This window comes from Microcebus murinus, chromosome 4 (assembly GCF_040939455.1).
Source record: "Microcebus murinus isolate Inina chromosome 4, M.murinus_Inina_mat1.0, whole genome shotgun sequence".
Classification (NCBI taxonomy): Eukaryota; Metazoa; Chordata; class Mammalia; order Primates; family Cheirogaleidae; genus Microcebus; species Microcebus murinus.
In genome coordinates, this window is record NC_134107.1 from 443,314 (window position 1) to 463,733 (window position 20,420).

A 20,420-nucleotide genomic window follows, 5' to 3' on the forward strand; every position below is an offset into this window, starting at 1 on the left:
AAACAGAGGGACGAATTGGGGTGGCTCCCCACTTTTCTATTGAGAGATAAAAGCACAAATCTGACGGAGGTGGAAGTGACGGACAGCTGTTGGCTAAGCTAGAAGTGGGGCGCCCAGGATGGTGGAGGGACCCCAGAAGCTGCTGGGTGACTAAAACAGGCAGCCCCTCCCCAGCAACCCTGGCCTTGAACCCTGGGCTGTGGAGTGGGGCCCGGGGGAGGGGACTTTGCTTTCCATGCCCTTTTGCAGGGTTGCCTTCCCAACCGAGTGGAGAGGAGGCTGCGTGTTACTATCTGGCTGAGAATAAAATTAAGGAGTTTGGGGGGTGCTGCTGGGAGGAAAGACTCGGCGTGGGGCTCCCCCTCTGTCTTTTATTGGGGGGGTGACTCCTCTTTGGCAGGGAGAGGGACAGCTGCTGTGTCTGGCTCCCAAAGCCCAGGGGTGAAGAAAGGTCTGCTGGGGAGGGCAGTAGGGGCTCCCTAAAGGGGCTGAGACCCTCGCAGGATTGGCAGAGGACGCCCGCCACCACCCCAAAAGGGGGCAGGGGAGATTAGCAGCTCAGGGCAGAGGTTCAAACCCCAGCGCCTCCCTTGACAAAGTCAATCTGATTCCCAACCTTGTTCAAATGGATTTGGGGGAGGGGGGAGAGCAAGGGAGTGGGGAGGGTAGAGGAAAGAGGGGAGGGAGGCACTGGTGGAACTTAAATAAGATTTTAAATTGTTTTTTGTTTTTTTTTTTTAAAAATCCTAGCAAGCAGCCCACTGAACATGTCACTAAAATCTCTTCCTCCCAGGCAGGCAGGGTTGCTCTGAAGGGAAGGTGGGCTTTTCCTTCATTGGCCCTTACTGAGGGGTGCCTGTGGTGGGGTTGGGGTGTGGTGGGGGCTGGAGGTTAAGTTTGGGCCCCTTTCCACAGCCCGTCCCTGGATACACCAGCAAGACCTTGCCTGACTGGAGCTGAGAAACTCGTTTAAAACAGGCTGAAGTGGACTGGGGGGGGGGTTGTCGGGGAGGAGGGAGGGAAAAGTGGTAGAAGGTGCAGGAGGACTCAAAGGAGAGGGGGGGAGCAGCTGGTGTTTTCTGTCCCTCCAAATATCTGGGCTTCCTGCTCCCCCTACCCCGGAGGGTGGGGTGGGGGTGAAATTAGATGCAAGGAACTCTGTGGCCATCTGGCTGTTCAATCCAACCCTCCCACCCCCCCACCAAAAAAAAAAAAAAAAGAAGGAAAAAAAGAAAAGAAAACCCCTGGGGCCACAGGCACACCCCTAAAACTCAGAGAACTCCTTGCCACACTTCTCACTGATGGACACCCGGATCTCTTCCTCCTCATAGTCGTCAAAGTTACTCGTGTCGCCAGGGCCTTTAAACTTTGGTATGAAGGGAGCTTCCACCTGGAGAGGGATCAAGCATCACCCAGGACTCAGCAGTCAACATAATCCTTATTACAACAATAAATGCAAATGGCCTAACATTCAAGAGATATTTACTCTGACCCAGGTCTGTGCTTGGCATTAGGGCGTGACTCTTCTTAACAATCCAAGACTCTTAGCGGACTCACCAAAGGGGAAATTACTTCCCGGAGAGAGGCGTCTCTTGCCCAAGGTCACAGAGTGCCCAAATGACCCCAGAATCCCATTTCTGGACCCGACTGGCTCTAACCTGCCTACTCTAGGTTGCCCCCGGACCCGAGGTCTCTTCCCTTTCCATCTCTTCACTGGCAGCCCTCCCTGACACTTGGCCTCCCTCCCTCCGCCCCCGAAACCCTCAACATGCTGGAGGAAGGAAGGCCCACCTTCCTCTGGTAGATGGCGATCCAGTCAGTCGTTGCAAACCACTTGTGGTTCTTGATATCGTTGACTCCGTTCTTGAGGTTTCCAAAGCGCTTGGTTAGATCCACCTGCAGGAGGTTCCGAAGTAGGTCCTTCAAGTCAGAGCTGAAGTGGGAAGGGAACCGCACCTGGAGGAGGGGTACACAGACAGGGTAGGGAGCGGCTCCATCCAACAGTCCGATTGGGCAGAGGCCCCCGGATTTCAGTGTCTGCTGGAACCCTGTAAAAACAGCTCGTTGGGCCTGCCCTAGGGTTTCTCATTTAGGAAAGCTGGGTGGGGCCTGGACGTCTGTTTGTAATATGCACCCTGGCAGCGCTGCTGCCGACAGGGGCCCCCTTTGAGAACCACTGCTCTAAAGCAAGTGCTGTGATGGTTCTCATTTCAGAGAAGAGGAAACTGAGGCTTGGGGCGGGGGAGGGTTGAACAGCCCTCCCCACAGTTACACCAAGGAGCGGACAGGCAATTCCATCCCAGGTCGATCGGACTCCAGAACCTCATCCTTAGCTGCTGCTTCTTAAGGCCGCTCTGCTGGGGCCTGGAGACTTCTGAAATCTTCACGCTCATGGAGACACTTTTCCCCGCGCTCTCTCCATAGCTAAGGCTCTCCCATTCTTTAAGGCCCAGCTCAACTCTTTCCGGAGAGTCTCCTCCAAAGCTCTGAGCCCCCGGCCTTGCGTGCAAGTAGTCACTGGAATGACAGCTGCAGGAAACAACTTCCAGTCCCTGCTCTGCCTCTTACAAGCTGTGTGACCTTGGCCACAGCCCTTAACCTCTCTGGGCCTGCGCATGTCTCTCCGACAGGGGCAGATATCCCAGAGTCAGTCGAGGGAGATAATGCCGCCCAAGGGTGCGTGGGACTTGGAAAAATGCTACAAAGAAGGGAGCTATGCTCATCTTCCTCTCTTCCCCCACGGAAACTTCCATGGCTTTTTCTTTTCTTTTCCCCCCCCCCCACTCTTGGCCATTATCTGGGAATTTCTACTCTGCCTGGTGGCAGATGCCTCATCTTTCCCTCGTAGTGACGCGGACCGTGTGTCTGGCCGGCCGGCGTGTCCCCACTTTGCAGTTGGTGACTTCTGCCCTCTCCGAGGGGCATGCGGCTAGCTCCCTGGTTCCCAGCCGGCCAGGAGGAAGCTCAGAGGAGTGAAGCGACTTGCCCCAAGTCTCACAGCCAACAGGTGGCAGAGCTGGGCCTCCAGCCAGCCAGGCCACCCGAGGCTGAGCTTGAGGCTGAGCCCGAGTCCATTCCCACTGTTTTCTGGTGACTCTGGGCCAACCGGCAGCTCCCGTGCATGCACGGGGCGCCAGACCAGGTGGAAGGAGGTGGCTGGGCTGCCACTTGCTCCACTTACAGTGACACCTCCCCTTACTCGCCGAGGTGCGATCCTGGACCAGACATGGCCCCTCTCCAAGCCTCAGTTTCCTCACCTCTCCCACGGGGGTCCAACTCTGTCAGGGTCTGAGCGAGGGGTGAGCCCAGGACCCGGCAGGCGGGGTCACTCGGTGCGCTTTGCAGATGAGAACGCAGAGGGTTCTGCCCCCTGCCCAGACCCTCGGAGCCGCCCCGTCTGCCCCGTCTGCTCTTGGGAGAGCAGGCCTGGGCAGTCCCCAAGCGATGGCACTCCCTGGTGGGGCCGAGGGTGGCGCCTGGGAACCAAACACATTCGCTTTTCTGCCTTGAAACTTGCGAGAACTCATTCTAGGCGGGACAAGCGAAGGCGAGGGCGGCCTGGTGTCGGGGCGCCCGAGTTCTGTGGCCAAGCAGTTCCGAGGAGGCGTGGGGTTTGGGAAGCCCTTGGGATTCTGGCACTGCGGGTCAGGGGCTAGACTTCCAGGCGGCTCGACCACTTGGCTTCTAGATTAATGAGCTTCTAGATTATTCCAACCAGCAGTGATCCGCAGACAGCGGGGCGGGCGGGGAAGGGTCTGCTTGTCCCTTCCGGCACGTGGGCCTCACCTTCCCGGAGACGATCTTCTCGTAGATCTGGATGGGCTGGTCGGCGAAGAAGGGCGGGTAGCCAGCAGCCATCTCATAGATGAGAACGCCCAGGGCCCACCAGTCCACGGCCTTGTTGTAGCCCTGGGGCGAGATGGGGTTGAGGGGTGTGGGGTGAGGCGGGACCGAGGGCGGGGCCAGCCTCAGGAGAGGGGCGGGCTGGGGGCGCGCCTACTTTGCTCAGGATGATCTCAGGGGCCAGGTACTCGGGGGTCCCGCACAAGGTCCAGGTGCGGCCCTTCACACGCTTGGCGAAACCGAAGTCTGTCACCTGCAGGCACAAGAATGAGCGGTTGGCCAGGAGGGAGGGTCCAGGCCGTGGCCACCTGGGGCTGCCCCTCGCCCGGCCCGGTGGGCACCTGAATGTAGCCCTGCTGGTCAATGAGGAGGTTCTCCGGCTTCAGGTCCCGGTAGATGAGATCCAGCGAGTGTAGGTACTCGAAGGTCAGGACGATCTGGGCCGCGTAGAAACGGGCATGAGGCTCGCTGGTGGGGACAAGCAGGAAGGTGAGTGCCGGTGGCCACGCCCCCAAATGGTCCAGCAGGTGGGCCCAAGGAGCCATCCCCAGAAGAAGACACCCCCAGTCCAGCTATCAGAAATGGAGAAGCAACCGGGCACGGTGGCTCCCGGCCGTACATAGTCCCAGCTACTTGGGAGGCTGAGGCAGGAGGATCGCTTGAGGCCAGGAGTGTGAGACCAGCCTGGGCAACATAGTGAGACTTTGTGTCTACAAAAAATAAAAAAATTAGCTAGCATGGTGGCACATGCCTGCAGTCCTAGCTAACTGGGAGGCTGAGGCAGGAGGATCGTTTGAGCCCCGGGCTTTAAGATCAGCCTGGGCAACATAGCGAGACCCCATCTTTACAAAAAAATAGAAAAATCAGCCAGGTGTAGTGGCACACACCTGCAGTCCCAGCTACTCAGGAGGCTAAGGCGGGAGGATCACATGAGCCCAAGAGTTTGAGGTTGCAGTGAGCTATGATCTTGCCACTGCACTCCACTCCAGCCTGGGAGACAGAGTAAGACCCCATCTCTTTTTTTTTTTTTTTGAGACAGAGTCTCACTTTGTTGCTCAGGTTAGAGTGAGTGCCATGGCATCAGCCTTGCTCACAGCAACCTCAGACTCCTGGGCTCAAGAGATCCTACTGCCTCGGCCTCCCGAGTAGCTGGGACTACAGGCATGCGCCACCATGCCCGGCTAAGTTTTTCTATATATATTTTTAGTTGGTCAATTAATTTCTTTCTATTTTTAGTAGAGACGGGGTCTCACTCAGGTTGGTTTCGAACTCCTGACCTCAAGCAATCCACCTGCCTTGGCCTCCCAGAGTGCTAGGATTATAGGCGTGAGCCACTGTGCCTGGCCAAAGACCCCATCTCTTACAAAAAAAAAAAAAAGGTATAAAAATGCACAAGCAGAGATACTCAGATAGCTTGACACTGGAAGCAGCTCGAATGTCCATCACTGGGAGAATGGAATCACAGATGGTGATATATTCATACAAGGGAAAACCACTCAACGCCACCACTACCAATAGGACACACTACGATCTACTCAATGAGGTGGCTGGACCTCTAACCGATTCTGTCAAGCAAAAGAAGAAAGACACAAAAGAACATGAACTGTATGATTCTGTTTGTGTCAGGTCCAAACACAGAAAAAACAAATGCATGGTGTTTGGAGCCAGAAAGGACAGGGATTTGAGAGAATTTTCTGGGGTGATGGAAATGTTCTATGTGATGTTTTGGGTGGAGGTTATGTAAGGGCATACGATTGTCAAAACTTAGGGAACAGGCTGGGCGCGGTGGCTCACGCCTGTAATCCTAGCACTCTGGGAGGCTGAGGTGGGTAGACTGCTGTTTGAGCTCAGGAGTTCAAGAGCAAGAGTGAGACCCCGTTTCTACAAAATCCAAAACAACAACAAAAAAAAGAAAAAAAAGAAATTAGCTGAACGACTTAAAGTATATATATAAAAAGTTAGCCGGGCATGGTGGTGCATGCCTGTAGTCCCAGCAACTCTGGAGACTGAGGCAGGAGGATCACTTGAGCCCAGGAGTTTGAGGTTGCTGTGAGCTAGGCTGACGCCACGGCACTCTAGCCCGGGCAACAGAGTGAGACTCTGTCTCAAAAAAAAAAAAAAACAAAAAAACCCCCACAAACTTATGGAATGGAATATTGAAGATCTGTGCATTTTATTGAATTTAAAGTGTAATTATGTTTATAAAATAAAGCAATAGTATAAATTTAATTAATTAACTAATTAAGAGACAGGGTCTTTCTATGTAGCCCAGGCTGGTCTTGAACTCCTGGGCTCAAGAGATCCTCCTGCCTCAGCCGCCTTCTTTTTTTTCTCCCCCCCCCCTCAGCCTCCAGGACTATGAGAACCACCTCAGCCTTTTGAGGAGCTGGGACTATAAGCCTGCACCACTGAGCTGGCCTCAAAAAAACAAAACAAAACAAAAAAACGCCTAGATTTGCCAACTTAAATGTTGACACCTAGGCCAGGCATGGTGGCTCACACCCGTCATCCCAGCACTCTGGGAGGCCAAGGCAGGCGGATTGCTCGAGGTCAGGAGTTCGAAACCAGCCTGAGCAAGAGCGAGACCCCGTCTCTACTATAAATAGAAAGAAATTAATTGGCCAACTGATACATATAGAAAAAATTAGCCGGGCATGGTGGCGCATGCCTGTAGTCCCAGCTACTCGGGAGGCTGAGGCAGGAGGATCGCTTGAGCCCAGGAGTGTGAGGTTGCTGTGAGCGAGGCTGACGCCAGGGCACTCACTCTAGCCTGGGCAACAGAGTGAGACTCTGTCTCAAAAAAAACAAAAAACATCGACACCTAAGTCACCGTGTCTGGTCTGTCTGCTTTGTTTTGTGGTGTGGTTGACACAGTGCGTATTCCTCGGCACAGAAGAAACAAAGACCCACAGGGACCCGGAGCGACCGCTTGAATGCTCCACCGTGCTTGGCCTCCTCTGCGTTCCCCGACGTGGGACGCGGCTGTGGGTGGACACCCCCCCCAGAGCCCGGACAGCCGGGGTAGCCGCTTACCTGAACCTTCCGATCCGCCGTAGGTGTGAGAACATCTCCCCACCGGGAACGTACTCCATGACCATGTATAAGTTCGTGTTGTCCTGCAGGAAGCGGTGGCCGGTCAGGGCCCCGTTCCCTGAGCCCTGGGTCCCATCTGAGGGCCGCAGGGGCCTCACCTGGCAGGTGTTCAGACTTTAAATGACAACAACAATCCTGGCTTTCTGTACGAAGCATGTCCCAAGGGCCAGGCGCGGTGCCGGCCGAGCCTCGCTGTGAAGCTCACCCTGCCCACGCGGAAGAGGGGCAGCCCTGATCCTGCTGTGTGACGGGGGGTGAGAGTGTGGGCCAGCTCGGAGGCAGGTAGGGACCTGGCCAGTGTGTCCCGGCTGCAGAGAGAGGGGCTCTAGTAGCTTGTGTCTGGGAGCCCAAGCAAGGCTTCTGGGACCACGGTTTTGTCCCCTGTAAAATGGGACTGGGATGGGCTGCAGAATTTGCAGGGCCCCAAATAAAAATCTGTGGCCCCTTGCTGAAAAATTGCTATGGATTTCAAGATGGCAGGAGGGCATTAAATCAGGTGTGGGGGCCTTCTGAGCACAGGCCTGGGTGTCTGCCCGGGGTGGACGCCCAGGAAGCCGGCCCCAAGTGGCCTTTCCCGCCCCTCAGGACCACAGCTTTGGATGGCGCCCAAGACAGCGCCCAAGGGCGCTTGTGATGTGCTCAGAACTGTCATGACGACCCCACTGGGTGGAAGCTATTACGATTCCCATTTAACAGATGAGAAAACTGAGGCTCAGGGAGATGCAGTCCCTTGCCCAGGGCCACGCACCCAGGAAGTAGAGAGCTGGGAACTGAACTCAGGCTCCTGGCTCTAGGTCAGGGTCTTGCTGCAAATGAGGCGGCGGATTTTGAGGAGTGCCACTGAGGTCGGGCGACTCGACCAAGGTAAATGGAGCTAGAAACTGGCTGGCCTGGGAGCTGAGCTTGGGTCTGCCGGAGCCCCCGCCTAACCAGCCCTGTGCCCCGGCATCCCTCCTGCAGGGAACTCCTTCCTCCCCAGAAGTGGACAGCCACTGGTTGTCCTTGTTCCCAACCGCAGTCCTGGGAACGGAGGGGCTGCACCCGACGGCTGGGACCCAACCCGGCACAGTGCCCCGACCCCTGGCCGCTTGGACCCCACCTTGAAGGAGAACTCGAGTCTGACGAGGAACGGAAAGTTGACGGCTTGCAGGATGCGTTTTTCATTGAGGGTGTGCTCGATCTGTTTCAGTTTCACCACCTGTGCGGGTAGGGGGCAGAGAGAGGAGCCAGGTTAGAGGGGCCTCATTTGCCCCGATGCCTGGAACTAGGGGTGCCAGGGCCGGGCCGGGCAGGTCCCTTCAGGTGGAATCGTGTGTGTGCCTGTGGCCGGTCGGGCCCTGGGCCGGGTGCTGAGGACGCAGCAGGGAGGCTGCCGTCCTCACGTGGCGTGGAGTCCAGGGCGGGGGGCCGGAGCCACGGTGGGGATGCTTGGGCTCCCAGATGGCCAGAGAAGGCGCGGTCAGTGGAAAGGCGACCCCAAGAAGGCTTCTTGGAGCCAGGGGCGGCTGAGCTGAAAGCGCCTTCCCCTCCCTTATCTCGAACCCTGCACACACGAGCCCGAGCCTCCGGCTAATAATCCCCCTCCGCTATCAGCTGCCCCACACGGGCAGGCACCTTCCACACGGTCTCCAGCTGGACCGTGGCAGAAGCCCTGCGAGGGACATGCTGTGAGCACGCCAGTTTGGAAGCCCAGGCACAGAGAGGGGACGTGACTTACCTAAGGCCACACAGCTTGCCGATGTCAGCCCGGCTTGACACATACAGGCAGCCTGGCCCCTGGTTGGCCTGAACCACTTCGCTCCCCCAGCTGTGTGCCCTCAGGTCCACACCAGCCCTGCTCAATTCCCACCAGCCACAGATGGCCACTAAGCCCTTGAAATGGGGCTATTTAGCTAGGAAACCGAATTTCAAGGTTTTTTCCTTTGAGACAGAGTCTCACTCTGTTGCCTGGGCTAGGGTGCCGTGGCGTCAGCCTCGCTCACAGCAACCTCCAACTCCTGGGCTCAAGCGATCCTCCTGCCTCAGCCTCCCGAGTAGCTGGGACCACAGGCATGCGCCACCATGCCCGGCTAATTTTTTATATATATATGTTTTAGTTGTCCAGCTAATTTCTTCCTATTTTTTAGTAGAGACGGTGTCTCATTCTTGCTCAGGCTGGTCTCGAACTCCTGAGCTGAAACGATCCACCCACCTTGGCCTCCCAGAGTGCTAGGATTACAGGCGTGAGCCACTGCGCCCGGCCCCAAATTTCAAGTTTTGATCATGCCACTGCACTCTAGCATGGGTAGGTCCTGGATAACTTGTAAGCACAGCTGGGACAGCTCTGGCCCCCAAACATGCTTGTTCATCTTTTGTACTTTTTCTCCTCTTTCCAGAGAAAATTTACCAGCTGATTGGAGACCTGTTCTAAGTATAGAATAGACACTGGATTTTGAAGACACTTTAGTATAAAAAGAAAAAAAAAAGGAATGGAAAATGTCTCATTAATGATATTTTCACATTGAGAACATGGAAATGGTAATAGTGTGGACATAGTGACTTAATTAAAACACACTGTTAAAAATGAATCTCACCTGTTTCTTATTACTTTTAAAAATTTTTTTTGTAGCGATGGGGGGGGGGGGTCTCACTATGTTGCCCAGGCTGGTCTTGAACTCTTGGCCTCGAGCGACCTTCCAGCTTCGGCCTCCCAAAGTGCTGGGATTACAGGCCTGAGCCACTGCACCAGGCCCATCTGTTTACTTTGTTTAATTAAAAAAATTTCGCTTGTTTTAGAGATGGGGGTCTCACTATGTTGCCTAGGCTGGACTGGAACTCCTGGCCTCAAGCCGCAGGGACAACAGGTGCATGCCACCATGCCCAACCTTCATTTCACATTTTTTTTTTTTTTTTTTTTTTGAGACAGAGTTTTTCACTCTGTCACCTAAGCTGGAGTGCAGTGGTGCAATCACAGCTCACTGCAGCCTCAAGCTCCTGGGTTCAAGGGATCCTCCCATCTTTAGCCTCCCGAGTAGCTAGGACTACAGGTGCACACCCACATGCCCGGGCTCTTTCCTTTTTTGATGGAGCAACTAGAAAATGTAAAGTCCCTTCTGTGGCTTGGGTTATGTCTCTGTTGGACGGCGCTGCTCTCAAAAATACTTATGGAAAGACTGTCTGCGAAAATGCCGCCTCCCCCCAGGAGGACCTGCCTCCTCCACACCGGCCGGTGTCTGACCCTGTCATACGGCCTGGCTTTGCCCTGGCGGCCGGCCTGGAGGGGTGACTTGAAAAGGCAGCACAGGGGCCTTCCAGTCTGGGTCTGGCACACGAGGGGGCCTGGGGTCTAGTTGGAGAGCGGGCGAGTGGCGGGCCCAGTTGGGGCGAGGGCCTGGTGGAGGGGACGGGCTGGGCGGCAGGGCAGGTCTCACCTTCTGTTTGTCGAGGATCTTCATTGCATAGTGGTTCCCTGTCTCCTTGTGTTTCACCAGCATCACCCGGCCAAAGGAACCCGTGCCCAGGGTCTTGATTCGATCGAATTGATCCAAATGGGCTGTATTCTGTGGGCGGAGGGGTCCAGAGGGTCAGAGATGCCCCTTGCATGCGGCCTGCTGGGCCCAGGTCTGGGGCGTCCCCTCTGCCACCAGCAAAGGGGGCCCCAGGGAGCACGTGGGGTGAGCGGGCTGAGGACAAGATGGCAGAGGGCGCATTCCTCAAGGCGGGTGGCAGGGCCAGATCCGGCCCTGGCCTGGGGCCCAGGAGCTGCTGGCAGCTGTGCGGGGGGCAGGGGCAGCCAGTTGGAAGGGGCCACGGGGGTGGGGGAGCCTGGCGGAGGGCAATTCCATGCCTGCGCCCAGGAGCCCCGTGGGTATCTAGTGAGTGACTGGGGCAAGGTCTGGAGCCCACAGTGCGCTGGAATTCTAGCTGCATCTCGGGGACGCGGTCAGGGGACTGGGGGCCTTTGGCTTACCCCTCCCAGGGCCCCGTGCCTGGTGGGCTTACCTGAGAGGGATTTTCCCATTTTTTAAGAAAATCTTCTTTGGCTTTAGCTAGGAACTCTTTCACTGAAAGGAAGAAAGGGGAGGGTTAGATGGAGACCCATTCTCATCAGGGTGGGCTCAGGTCATTTCTGGGGACACGCTCTTTGCGGAAAGTGGGGTGCAGCTGCCCCAACCCAGAGCCCAACCTTTTCCCCAGGGCCTTCGGGTGCCTGGCCGATCCCACAGGCAGGCTGGAGGGCCCTGATCCAGGCCAGGGCCTGGGCCCCCTAACTACAGAGAGGTGAGATCCAGCCTCCACCCCATCCAAAATGGGGTACAGGGTGACTCAGGGGCCGCTCCCAGGGGGACAGAGAGAGGCACCCAGGCCAGCCCACCCCCACTCGCCCCAGTTCTGACCGACATTCCACGGCCAGGGACGACGCCAGCCGAAGTATTTATAGCCTCGGGATTTGGCGGCTCCTTCGGCCCCTTCTCTGGGGAGGCTGGGCCCGGGGTGGAGGCCTTTGGGGCTCGGGTAGCAGGCGCCCTTGGGGGGCTCAGCTGTTGCCTTGGCCCCAGCTGGCTCTGTTCCTCTCTTTGCCCATTGCGGGGCTTCGCTCCAGAGCTGACTCAAGGGGAGGCCTTGCCTGGAGACCCCTCCGCCCCCAGCACCCTGAGCCGAACATCACCATCCAGTATCGCTGAAGACGTCCCTGGTGGACCCTGGGCCGGCTGCTTCGTCTACACTACCTCATCCCTCATCCTCACTTAACAGCCCAGGAAAATATGGCTTCAAAACGGTCATTCTTGCCTATGCTGAGAGGCAGCCCAGCAAAGTGGCTAAGGGCCAGGACCCTGGGACAATATGGAGTTCAGATTTCAGCCTGGTCTCAGACAAACTGTGTGACTTTAGGCACCTAACCTCACCTCTCTGGGCCTCAGTTTTCCTCATCTGTAAATCAGGGATAGTAAGAGCAATGACCTTGCAGGGTGGTTCTGAGGTTTGATTGAGTTCATCTTGGCAAAGGGGGTTGGACAGTGTCCGGCTTGAGGTGAGTGCCATAGAAATGTCAGCTATTCATTTGACTTTTAAGTAATTTTAGAAATGGAGGTATAAAATACAGGGGGAGCCAGGCAGGGTGGCGCATGCCTGTGGTCCCAGCTACTCAGGAGGCTGAGGCAGGAGGATCGCTTGAGCCCAGGAGTTGGAGGCTGCAGTGAGCTATGACGACTCCAGTGCACTCTAGCCCAGGTGACAGAGTGAGATCCTGTCTCAAAACAAAACAAAACCCAAAAAACGGGGTGCATTGAGTGCTTCAATTTTTGTTGTTGTTTTTTTTATAGCCAGAGTCTTGCTCTGTCACCTGGGCTACAGTGTAATGGTGACCTTACAGCTCACAGCAGCCTCAAACTTCTGGACTCAAGTGATTCTCCTGCCTCAGCCTCCCGAGTAGCTGGGACTACAAATGCCACCATGCCCGGCTAATTTTTCTATTTTTGTAGAGACAGGGTCTCCCTCTTGTTCAGGCTGGTCTTGAACTCCTGGCCTCAAGCGATCCTCCTGCAGCCTCCCAGAGTGGTAGGATTATAGGCACAAGCCCCTGCACCTAGCAGAGTGCTAAAATCTTAAACGTGCAGCCCAATGAATTCTTACATTACAGAGTTGTCCTTGTAACCACCTCGCCTAGGGTCACAAGGTGTCTCAACGAAGCACTGAGAACACTCGGCCAGATGGGAGCTGCTATCATTCCCATGGTACAGATGAGAAGACTGATCAGGACTCAGGTCACCTGCCTGACTCCACTGCCCACGGGATTAACTGCTTCACTACTGGATCAGCCGTTGGTCCCAATGCACAGGGTGGCCTATAGACAGAGCTGTCCTCAACCCCCTGCCGTTCCTGGGATGGCTGCCACCCTGAGGGGCCCCGCATACACCTGCACTTTTGTGTTGCCTGTCATCTGCCTGCCAAAAATCCCAGACAGCCACGTGGGTAAGCCATCCCTCCCCCACACTGTCCCCAAGGCTCTCCCTCAGTGTACAGAAAGAACAGTCCTCAGGGCTAGATGGGTGGCAGATGGGGAGAGATAGTGGCCAGGAAGCCCCCACAAAGAGGGATCGGGCCAAGAGGGGAAAGAGGGGACAGGCAACCAAAAGCCAGGAGTCCTAGGCTGTTGACTGGCTGGGCCATCAGCTGGCTTGGAGACCTCTCTGAGCCTGGGGCCACAGCACATCCGGGCTAGCACAGACTTTCTGACGTACAACACCTTCCTTGGAAACCTGAAAAGGATCCACGCTGAACTATGGATTGGGTGGGGAGGGCGGAGGGGACCTTCTCAGGACTCTACCTTTACCCGCGCGAGGAGGCAGAGGGGAGCGGGGTTGCATGAGAAGGCGTTGTCCCGTTTCCCCTTTGCGCTTAGCCATCCCTGACAACCGCTGGATCCTGCTCTTCCCTGACTCGGTGGGCCCTGAGCCTCTGGCTGTCTGTGGGCGCCCCACAGAGTGGCTTCGCAGGGTGCCCTGCTCTAGCACAGCCCTTCTCTGGCCTCTTAAGGCACAGGAAGGCCCAGGCTGTGTCCCCTCTAGTGCCACTATAGCCCTGTCGGCTTGCCAGGTTTGGGGATGGATGGGAGGGTCAGGCAGAGCCAGGAGGAGCAGGCAGATAAAGAGGGACAGTGCAGGGAGGGGCAGGGGACCGCAGCCAGGAGCCCCCACACTCACCTCTGCTTCCTGCCTCTTCCAGCAGGGGGTGGAATAAGGAGTGGGTGGGATGGGGTGATCTGGGGCCCTTGTGCCCCTGGCTCAGGGTGCTGGCTGCGGCTTAGGCCCCCAGAAGGTTTGGCGCAGGTAGCCCAGGAGACGGAGAGCCAGGTGGGCCCAGAGGAACAGCTGCAGCCACAGCTGGAAGGTGATCTCTGAGTCCCCACCCTCGCTGCTGCCTGACCCCAGATCCATCCCAGCCGCCCTGGACTCTCCCTGGACTCTCCCCTTTGCTGGGGAACCAGGAAAACGCAGAGCCTCTAAGCCAGCTTCCTTGGAAAGGCCTCGGGGGACCAGGGAGGAGGAGCCGGTTGCCACGGAAGCAGTTAAAGGTACCTGCTCCCTGCTGGCCAAGGTCTGCAGAGGCCCTCCTTGGCAGGAGGTGGTGGGAAGATTCTCCCGAGGGTGTCTCCCTGGCTGTCCCACGTGCCCCGGGGCGGGGCGCTGAAACTAAGTTTCCTTTCCAGGGACTTCATTGCTCCTGGGATGCCAGGCCCTGCCTTCCTCGGTGGGTGCTGCACTGTCCAGAGGACGGCACCAAATGTGCCCGGAGCAGTGCCCACCGGGCAGCGGGGAAGGAGTTAAGGCCGAGACTCAGGCAACAGCAAGAGAAACTCCCTGCGGGCTAAAAAGGCCCCAGAGCTCCTGTAATTGGCTGAAAGAACAGCTGGAGAGAAAGGCTGGGGGTGGGGGGTCTACAAGAGCCACCCTATCTCCTGCCCTGAACTCCCTCTCAACGTGGAGCCCCCAAATCCTGCTATCCTGAGTGAGAAATGGGTACATCTGTCTTGCTCCTATGCGAGTGTGGAGAGGGGAACGGCATCCCGCCATGTCCTTGGCCTGTCAAACCTTGCCCTGCGCTTGGCTCTGCTCTCGGCCATGAAAGTCCAAACCGGAAACGAATGGCTAAACCCAGGGATGGGGGAGGGGGAGGCAGCCTTGACCATCTTTCTCCTTCTTTCCAGATCCCAACAGAAGCAGAGGGCCAATGGCAACCTCTCTGAGAGTGCCCGGCACCTCTGCTGGCAACGGGAAGTGGTAGAGGAGCTGCTGGCCTGTGGAGCCTGCCACCCTGCCCACATCTCCCACACTGGGGGTGTCAGCCTCTACTCTGGTCCGGATTCCATTTGGCTTCACACACAGAAAATGCCAGACACCCCTCGAAAAGCCAGGGCCACAGAAAGAAGGCAGAAATCCAGAAATTCAGCCTGGGAGTGGGGGATCGCCATAGCGGAACATCAGTATGGGCGAGCGGCTTAGGGGCTCCCTCAGAAGGAGCCCGGACTCCGGAACCAGCTCTTGGAGACAACAGTCTTAGACTCTCTGCCCTCCACAACCTGGCTGTCCTGGAAATCCTGGGGCGGGAATGCCCAGCCCGGGCTGGGACCCCTCCTGGGGCTGGCCGAGTCCTCCAGTCTAGCCTAGACCCCCTGCTCTGGGCCGCGCCATCCTCCAGCCTGAGCTGGACCCAACACTGGATGGGACCAACCCCCATTCTGGACTGGATGGCCCCCCCAGTCCGACTTGGACCCCAACACTGGGCTGGGCTGAGCCACCCCACTGTCCCTAAGCTGGACCCCCACTCTGGGTGGGCCATCCCCCCAACCCCCACCCCCCTCAGCCCAGGGGTGTTAAGGGAAGGGTCCCCAGGACCAGCCTGGGGGCCACAGACTCCTCCTCTCAACCTGCTCCCCAAACCCTACTGCAGCCCCTCCCTGACTTGAGGGGCAGTGTGTGCCTGGGAAGTTGCTATAGCAACAGGGCTCAGCCTCACCATCGCTGGAGCTGGAAGCCATCACTCAGTCCTCCTCTCAGGGCACCCGGACTACGGTGGCTGGGAAGGCTCATGAGACCAGCCGTACCAGCCTGGCTGCCCATCCCCAGAGCCCCGCCTGCAGGGGGAGCCAGGGAGCTGTGGGATGGGGGCAGGAAGAGAAAACCCAATGTGGAGGCCATGGGTGCAGGGGAAGGGCACATAGGACCCTCTAAGCCTCTACTGATCCGCTTTGGATAAGGGAGAAAAGCTGCCTTGACAAGACCCTCTTGGGCACCCATACAACTGCCAATGCACAGAAGGCATTTGGCCCTCTTGGGCATCCATAGGATGTTAGAGGGCAACAGTTCTTCCCACCCAGGGACCTCCTGGGGGCACCTTGCTCTTAATGCTGGGATCTGCTTGTCTCTGGAGTTTTAGGGGGGCTTCTGAGGGGCTCCCTCTTACCAGCTCTGCCTCTTCCCCTGTGGGCCAGCTCCCGGGGGTATTGCCAGCCAAGACCTGAGCCCTACTTGGCTGTCTGACCTGGGGGCCTCCTGGGGCCGCTGCCCTCGCTCAGTTCTTCCATCCTGGCCAGAGCCTGAGGCCTGGTCATTTTTCTCTGCTCTCTCAGCAGATTCCCCACTACTCCACCCCAGAGCCCACTCTAGATCCCTGCCCTCTTGGGAGAAGGCAGATCCTGTCCTGCCCTGGCGCAGAGGTGGCAACACAGGGCACTGCAAGATGCTTAACTGGTGCCTCCTAAGGCTTGGGCATTTTCCTGACCCCAGGCGGGCTGGCATCTAGCAGATGAATTCAGGTGCCCCCTGCAGGCTGGCCTGGCTACTGCCCCCGCCCCTGCCCCACCCTGGTTACAAGAGGGCACATTTTGTCTAACTCCATCCTGCCAGAATCAGAGAGCTTTGAATCAAAGAGGGACTTCTTCCTCATCCTATTTCCTTCTCTGGGAGCCTCTGTGAGGAAGTGCAGCTTCGGGCGTTTCCCAAAGTGTGACATGGTCCCATTGGCAGAACATGAAATAATTTTAGCCATGTTTCATTTATCTAGTTACACTGTATTTTGATGTGTACCAGAGAGAATATAACTGGCATAGCAATTCCCATGATTTCATTTATATTATTACTTAGCATGGGCTCAAAGTTTACAACTGAATAGAAGTGAGTAAAACTCTTATTACTTTAAATTAAGAAAATAATAAGTGAATAGACTAAAAAATCTGGGAGGCGGCTTAAGAATGTCTGAGTTGGGAAATTCTGAGGTCCAGGAAGTTTGCTGGTAGACAGAACTGGATGTGAATCCTGTCTCTCTGATATCATTTATGTCAAACTCAGAGAGCTGGTTTGGAAATTTTGGACGATAGACCGTCTTGAAAAATCACCAGAGGAGATATAGCTATTTGCCCCATCCCCTGCCCATCAGTGGCATGCCATTTAGCCTGACATATCTTAAATGCCCAACAAATAGTAGCTCTATTTTATTGTGATCATTCATTCCTGGGGCGTCCAGAGAATTAGTGCTTCCTTCCTTCCGGAGCCTCTGATCCTTTTCTTGGGATCTTTTTCCCTGTGTGGATTTCTATCCCTCACGACATGTGTTTGATATGTCTTGAAGGTTTTTCAGAACTATTTCATCTCCCCAACTTTCAACTGAGTCACCGTGATATATAGCTGTCTGCCTCCACCTTCCACCTCCCAGCCGGCCTCACCTGCTGGGGGCCTGGCCCCTCCCCCTCCAAGCTAGTCCCTCTGTCTAGTCCCCTCCAAGCTCATGCCCAGACCGTTTTTGGACACTACCCACCTGCTCCTCTGTCATCAAGCACTCAACTACAGGCACTTGCCTCCCCGTCCCCCGCCCATCGGTGACATGTCAGGCCTCTTCATAGCTGCTCTGTGACTCTGAGTTCTGCTGTTTGAATCCACGTGGGAATAAAGTTCCCTGGCTTTCATGCCTTTTTCATGTCTTTCTGGGAAGGGGACTCAGGGGACTGAGACGCTGGGGTTTGAGACCAACAACTGGGAAGGGCATAGTTGGACAGGGCCTTCCTTCTCAGTGCTAACTATTTCTGGGTAACAGGAAGGGAATTCCAGCTGAGGTCCAGCTTTAGGCTTGGAGTGATGACAATTTAAGAGCTGGAAGAATTGGGGAGGTGCCTCAAGACCATTTCTGAAGGCATTTCCAGATACAGAATCTTTCTCTGGCTGGCTGGAAAAGGCCAAATAATCTGGGGGAAACGAAGTGAAACAGGTCTCTTCTCTCTGGCTCAGCCCTGGGAATGATCAGAATCTATTTGTCCCTTGGCAAAGCAAATCACTAGATGTCACCCACGACTTTCCCCAACTGTCCCCCCTTCCAAGTCCTCTTTCCGACTGTCCCAGTTCAAGCCGAACGAGTCCTGCTAAACTCAGACACTTTATCCCAATCAGGAGCCAGTGAAGAAGCCCTGGGGACCGGGTGAATGACCTCAGTTGTGAAACAACCATTTATTGAGGGGCCCCCCAAGGACCCTAGAGCTCACTGCACAGCAGGAGATGTGAGGGAGCCCTGCCACCACCACCCACCTCACAAAACACAAGAGAGAGGACGCAATGAATCCCAGCAAGACTACCTCAAACTTGGCTTTGGAAGCACTGAAGCAGTTCTCTAGGTTCATAAACAGTCTGCTACCCCAGCCAGCTTGGAGGAGTGAGCACAAGCAGAGAAGCAGAGTGACAGAGAGTGACAGGATGAGAGAGGGGCAGAGGGACCCAGAAAGATCCTGTCCCCCATGCCAAGTGACACAGAAGGGAAAAACAATGATGGAGGTGGCTCGGGGAAATGCTCAAGGGGGACAGGAGGGGCTTGGAGGGGGGGGCTGTGATAAGGTGAAGAGGGGAAGGGCAGGAGAAAGATGGCGGGGGCTGGAGGGGGGAGGGGTGTGGTCACCAAGTGGCCAAGCTCCCTGCGGTGCAGAGGCAGACCCCAATGCACTCCCAAAGTGGCAGAAACCAGGGTTGGGGTCAGGCAGTGAGTCTCATGTGTGGCAGAGGACAGTGAGGAGGTAGGGAGGTTAGTATGTGGGGAGAGGGGACAGGAAAGGAGGGGGTGGGGTAGTGACATGGGGCCCCAGCGGTCATACGTGCCACGGTTGGTAGTGACAGCTGGGGGGACACAGTCTTTGCAGTGGCGGACGGCCACAGCAAGGGAGCCCCTACAAGGGGTCCTTTGCAGGCCCTCGGGTCCCAGACCTAGACAGGCAGGGGCAAGGGGCGCTGGGGGTAAGCAATGAGGAATGGGGGGGCGCGTGGGGGAGGGGCCAGTTGGTGATGGACAGAGAGGGGGCTGGCAGCGCGGGGCCGGGATCGGGGTCACGGCCGGGCACTCACCGCTCTCCTGCTCGCTGCCCTTCTTGGCGGCGGCGGCGTTGCCCATCGCGGCGGCGGCGGCCGGGGCCGGTCCCGGAGCTGCGGCGCGGCGGGTGCTGGAGGCGGCCGGCGGCCCCGGAGCGCGCTGGGCGGTCGCGGCGGCGGCCCCTCGGGCTGGCTGCGCTAGCTGCGGCGCCGCGACCCCCGCCCAGCCCCTGCTTCCCGCGTCTCTCCGCGCCCGCCCGCCCGGGAACCTCAGCCCAAGTCCGCTGCTGCTGCCCGTGACGCCCCCGCAGCTCGCCACTGATTGGCTTAGACCGCCCTGACTGACGGCTCGGCGCCGCCGCCCATTGGCTCTCCGCGACCCTCCCGCTTTGTCATAGGCTCACGGCACTGTGACGCGCCGCAGACGCCCAGCCACTCACGCTCTCGCAAGGTCCCAGATGGGTGGGCAGACTCGTCTGATTGGTCGGAGCGCCCCACAGGGCCCAGGGTCCGCCCAGAGAGGCTGGTGATTGGAGGAGACGCGGTGTCCGGCCGGCCCCCAGCAGACCGTACAGTGTCAATCCGGGGGTGAGGGGGCGGGGCAGAGGCGCAGTCTGCGGGCCCAGGCCGGCGGGGCGGGGCGGCGGAGGCTGGCGGGCGGCCGCGGGCGCTCCAAGGCCCAGGAGGCCGCTCCGGCGGCAGGCCGGCCGGCCCCGTGCGCGCCGCAGTCCTCTGCCCCCGCCCAGTGCGGCAGCGGCTGTCGGCCAGCCGCGGTTGGCGCCGTGACCCTCCCGGCGCAGCCTCTGTCCACCTGCCAGCGGGGGAGGGGCGCGGCCAGCGCCGCGGGTCAGAGGTCGCCAGGCCGGCGGCCGTCGTCATTCATAAGGCCTGACTCTGGGCAGCAGCGCCCAGGCCAAGTGGCCAGGCTTGCCTGGGGTTCAGGTTGGAGGCCCTCCTGGGTTCCCCCTGGCCACAGGCAAAGCTTCAGGATGCTGGGCCCTAGGAGCAAGGGGTGGCGGGAGCGGGCGCTGTGTCCACTCTTTTGCCCGGCCCCAACCCGGGCGCCTGCGGGCAGTGAGAGCTGGCACTCCCTTAACGTTACTTCGCACTGCACTCCCATCACGTAGGTACTATCATCACCACACCCATTCTGCAGATGAGGGGTCTGGGGGATAGCCAGGCTGATTCCCTTTCTGGGCAATGCAAAGGGACCCTGCCCTCAGGGAGCAGAGAAGGGGCCAGATGCCCCTTCCATCAGGGTACTCTTTCAATACATAGGTAGCATGAGGACAGCCAGGGTTTAGCAACTACTGCACTACTGATGTTTGGGGCGGGATCATTCTTTGCTGGGGGAGCTGTTTTGTGCACCCTAGGGTGTTCAACAGCACCCTCAGCCTCTACCCACTGGATGTCAGTGACACCTCTGTCTCCTGCTAGCTGTGACAACCAAAACCACTTTCATATAGGGCAAAATTGACCACAAGTTGAGAACCACTGGAGTAGAGGAAGGCCCAAACAAGGTGCCAAGAGGGCCAGGGACCAGAGGAGCCAGCTCTTCCTGCTGCCCAAGGGCCAGCTGGGCTCAGAACCACAAGCTAATTCACTGCTCTACTTAGAGTGGCACAACCTGTACCCCACCTAGCAGCTATCTGCACCCATGTT

General features: G+C 57.4%; 2 protein-coding genes across 3 annotated transcripts; both read right to left on the bottom strand.

The window, feature by feature from the left end:
* Positions 1–377: 377 nt before the first annotated feature.
* Positions 378–19,070, bottom strand: PRKACA (protein kinase cAMP-activated catalytic subunit alpha). Of its 2 annotated transcripts, none has more exons than XM_012758424.2 (10): positions 18,795–19,070; positions 10,918–10,979; positions 10,347–10,475; positions 8,036–8,134; positions 6,877–6,959; positions 4,185–4,311; positions 4,001–4,096; positions 3,787–3,909; positions 1,792–1,956; positions 378–1,390 (listed from the first exon to the last, which is right to left on the bottom strand). In XM_012758424.2, exons 1-10 carry the CDS (start codon positions 18,838–18,840, stop codon positions 1,265–1,267), a joined length of 1,056 nt encoding a protein of 351 aa, XP_012613878.1. In that variant the 5' UTR covers positions 18,841–19,070; the 3' UTR covers positions 378–1,264. The 2 variants fall into 2 exon arrangements, with proteins under 2 accessions (XP_012613878.1, XP_012613879.1); XM_012758425.3 differs by lacking the exon at positions 18,795–19,070 and adding an exon at positions 15,433–15,536.
* On the bottom strand, positions 12,052–13,853 carry SMIM46 (small integral membrane protein 46). The gene has a single exon (XM_076001232.1). It carries the CDS (start codon positions 13,851–13,853, stop codon positions 13,701–13,703), a length of 153 nt encoding a protein of 50 aa, XP_075857347.1. The 3' UTR covers positions 12,052–13,700.
* Positions 19,071–20,420: the final 1,350 nt, after the last annotated feature.

Coding starts and splice junctions, on each gene's coding strand:
- SMIM46 (XM_076001232.1), bottom strand. CDS start 13,853: ATGGATCTGGGGTCAGGCAGCAGCGAGGGTGGGGACTCAGAGATCACC.
- PRKACA (XM_012758424.2), bottom strand. CDS start 18,840: ATGGGCAACGCCGCCGCCGCCAAGAAGGGCAGCGAGCAGGAGAGCG. Junction 4,097..4,184: donor ACCAGCAGGGCTACATTCAG/GTGCCCACCGGG, acceptor TTGTGCCTGCAG/GTGACAGACTTCGGTTTCGC. Junction 3,910..4,000: donor CTGAGATCATCCTGAGCAAA/GTAGGCGCGCCC, acceptor ATCTCGCCCCAG/GGCTACAACAAGGCCGTGGA.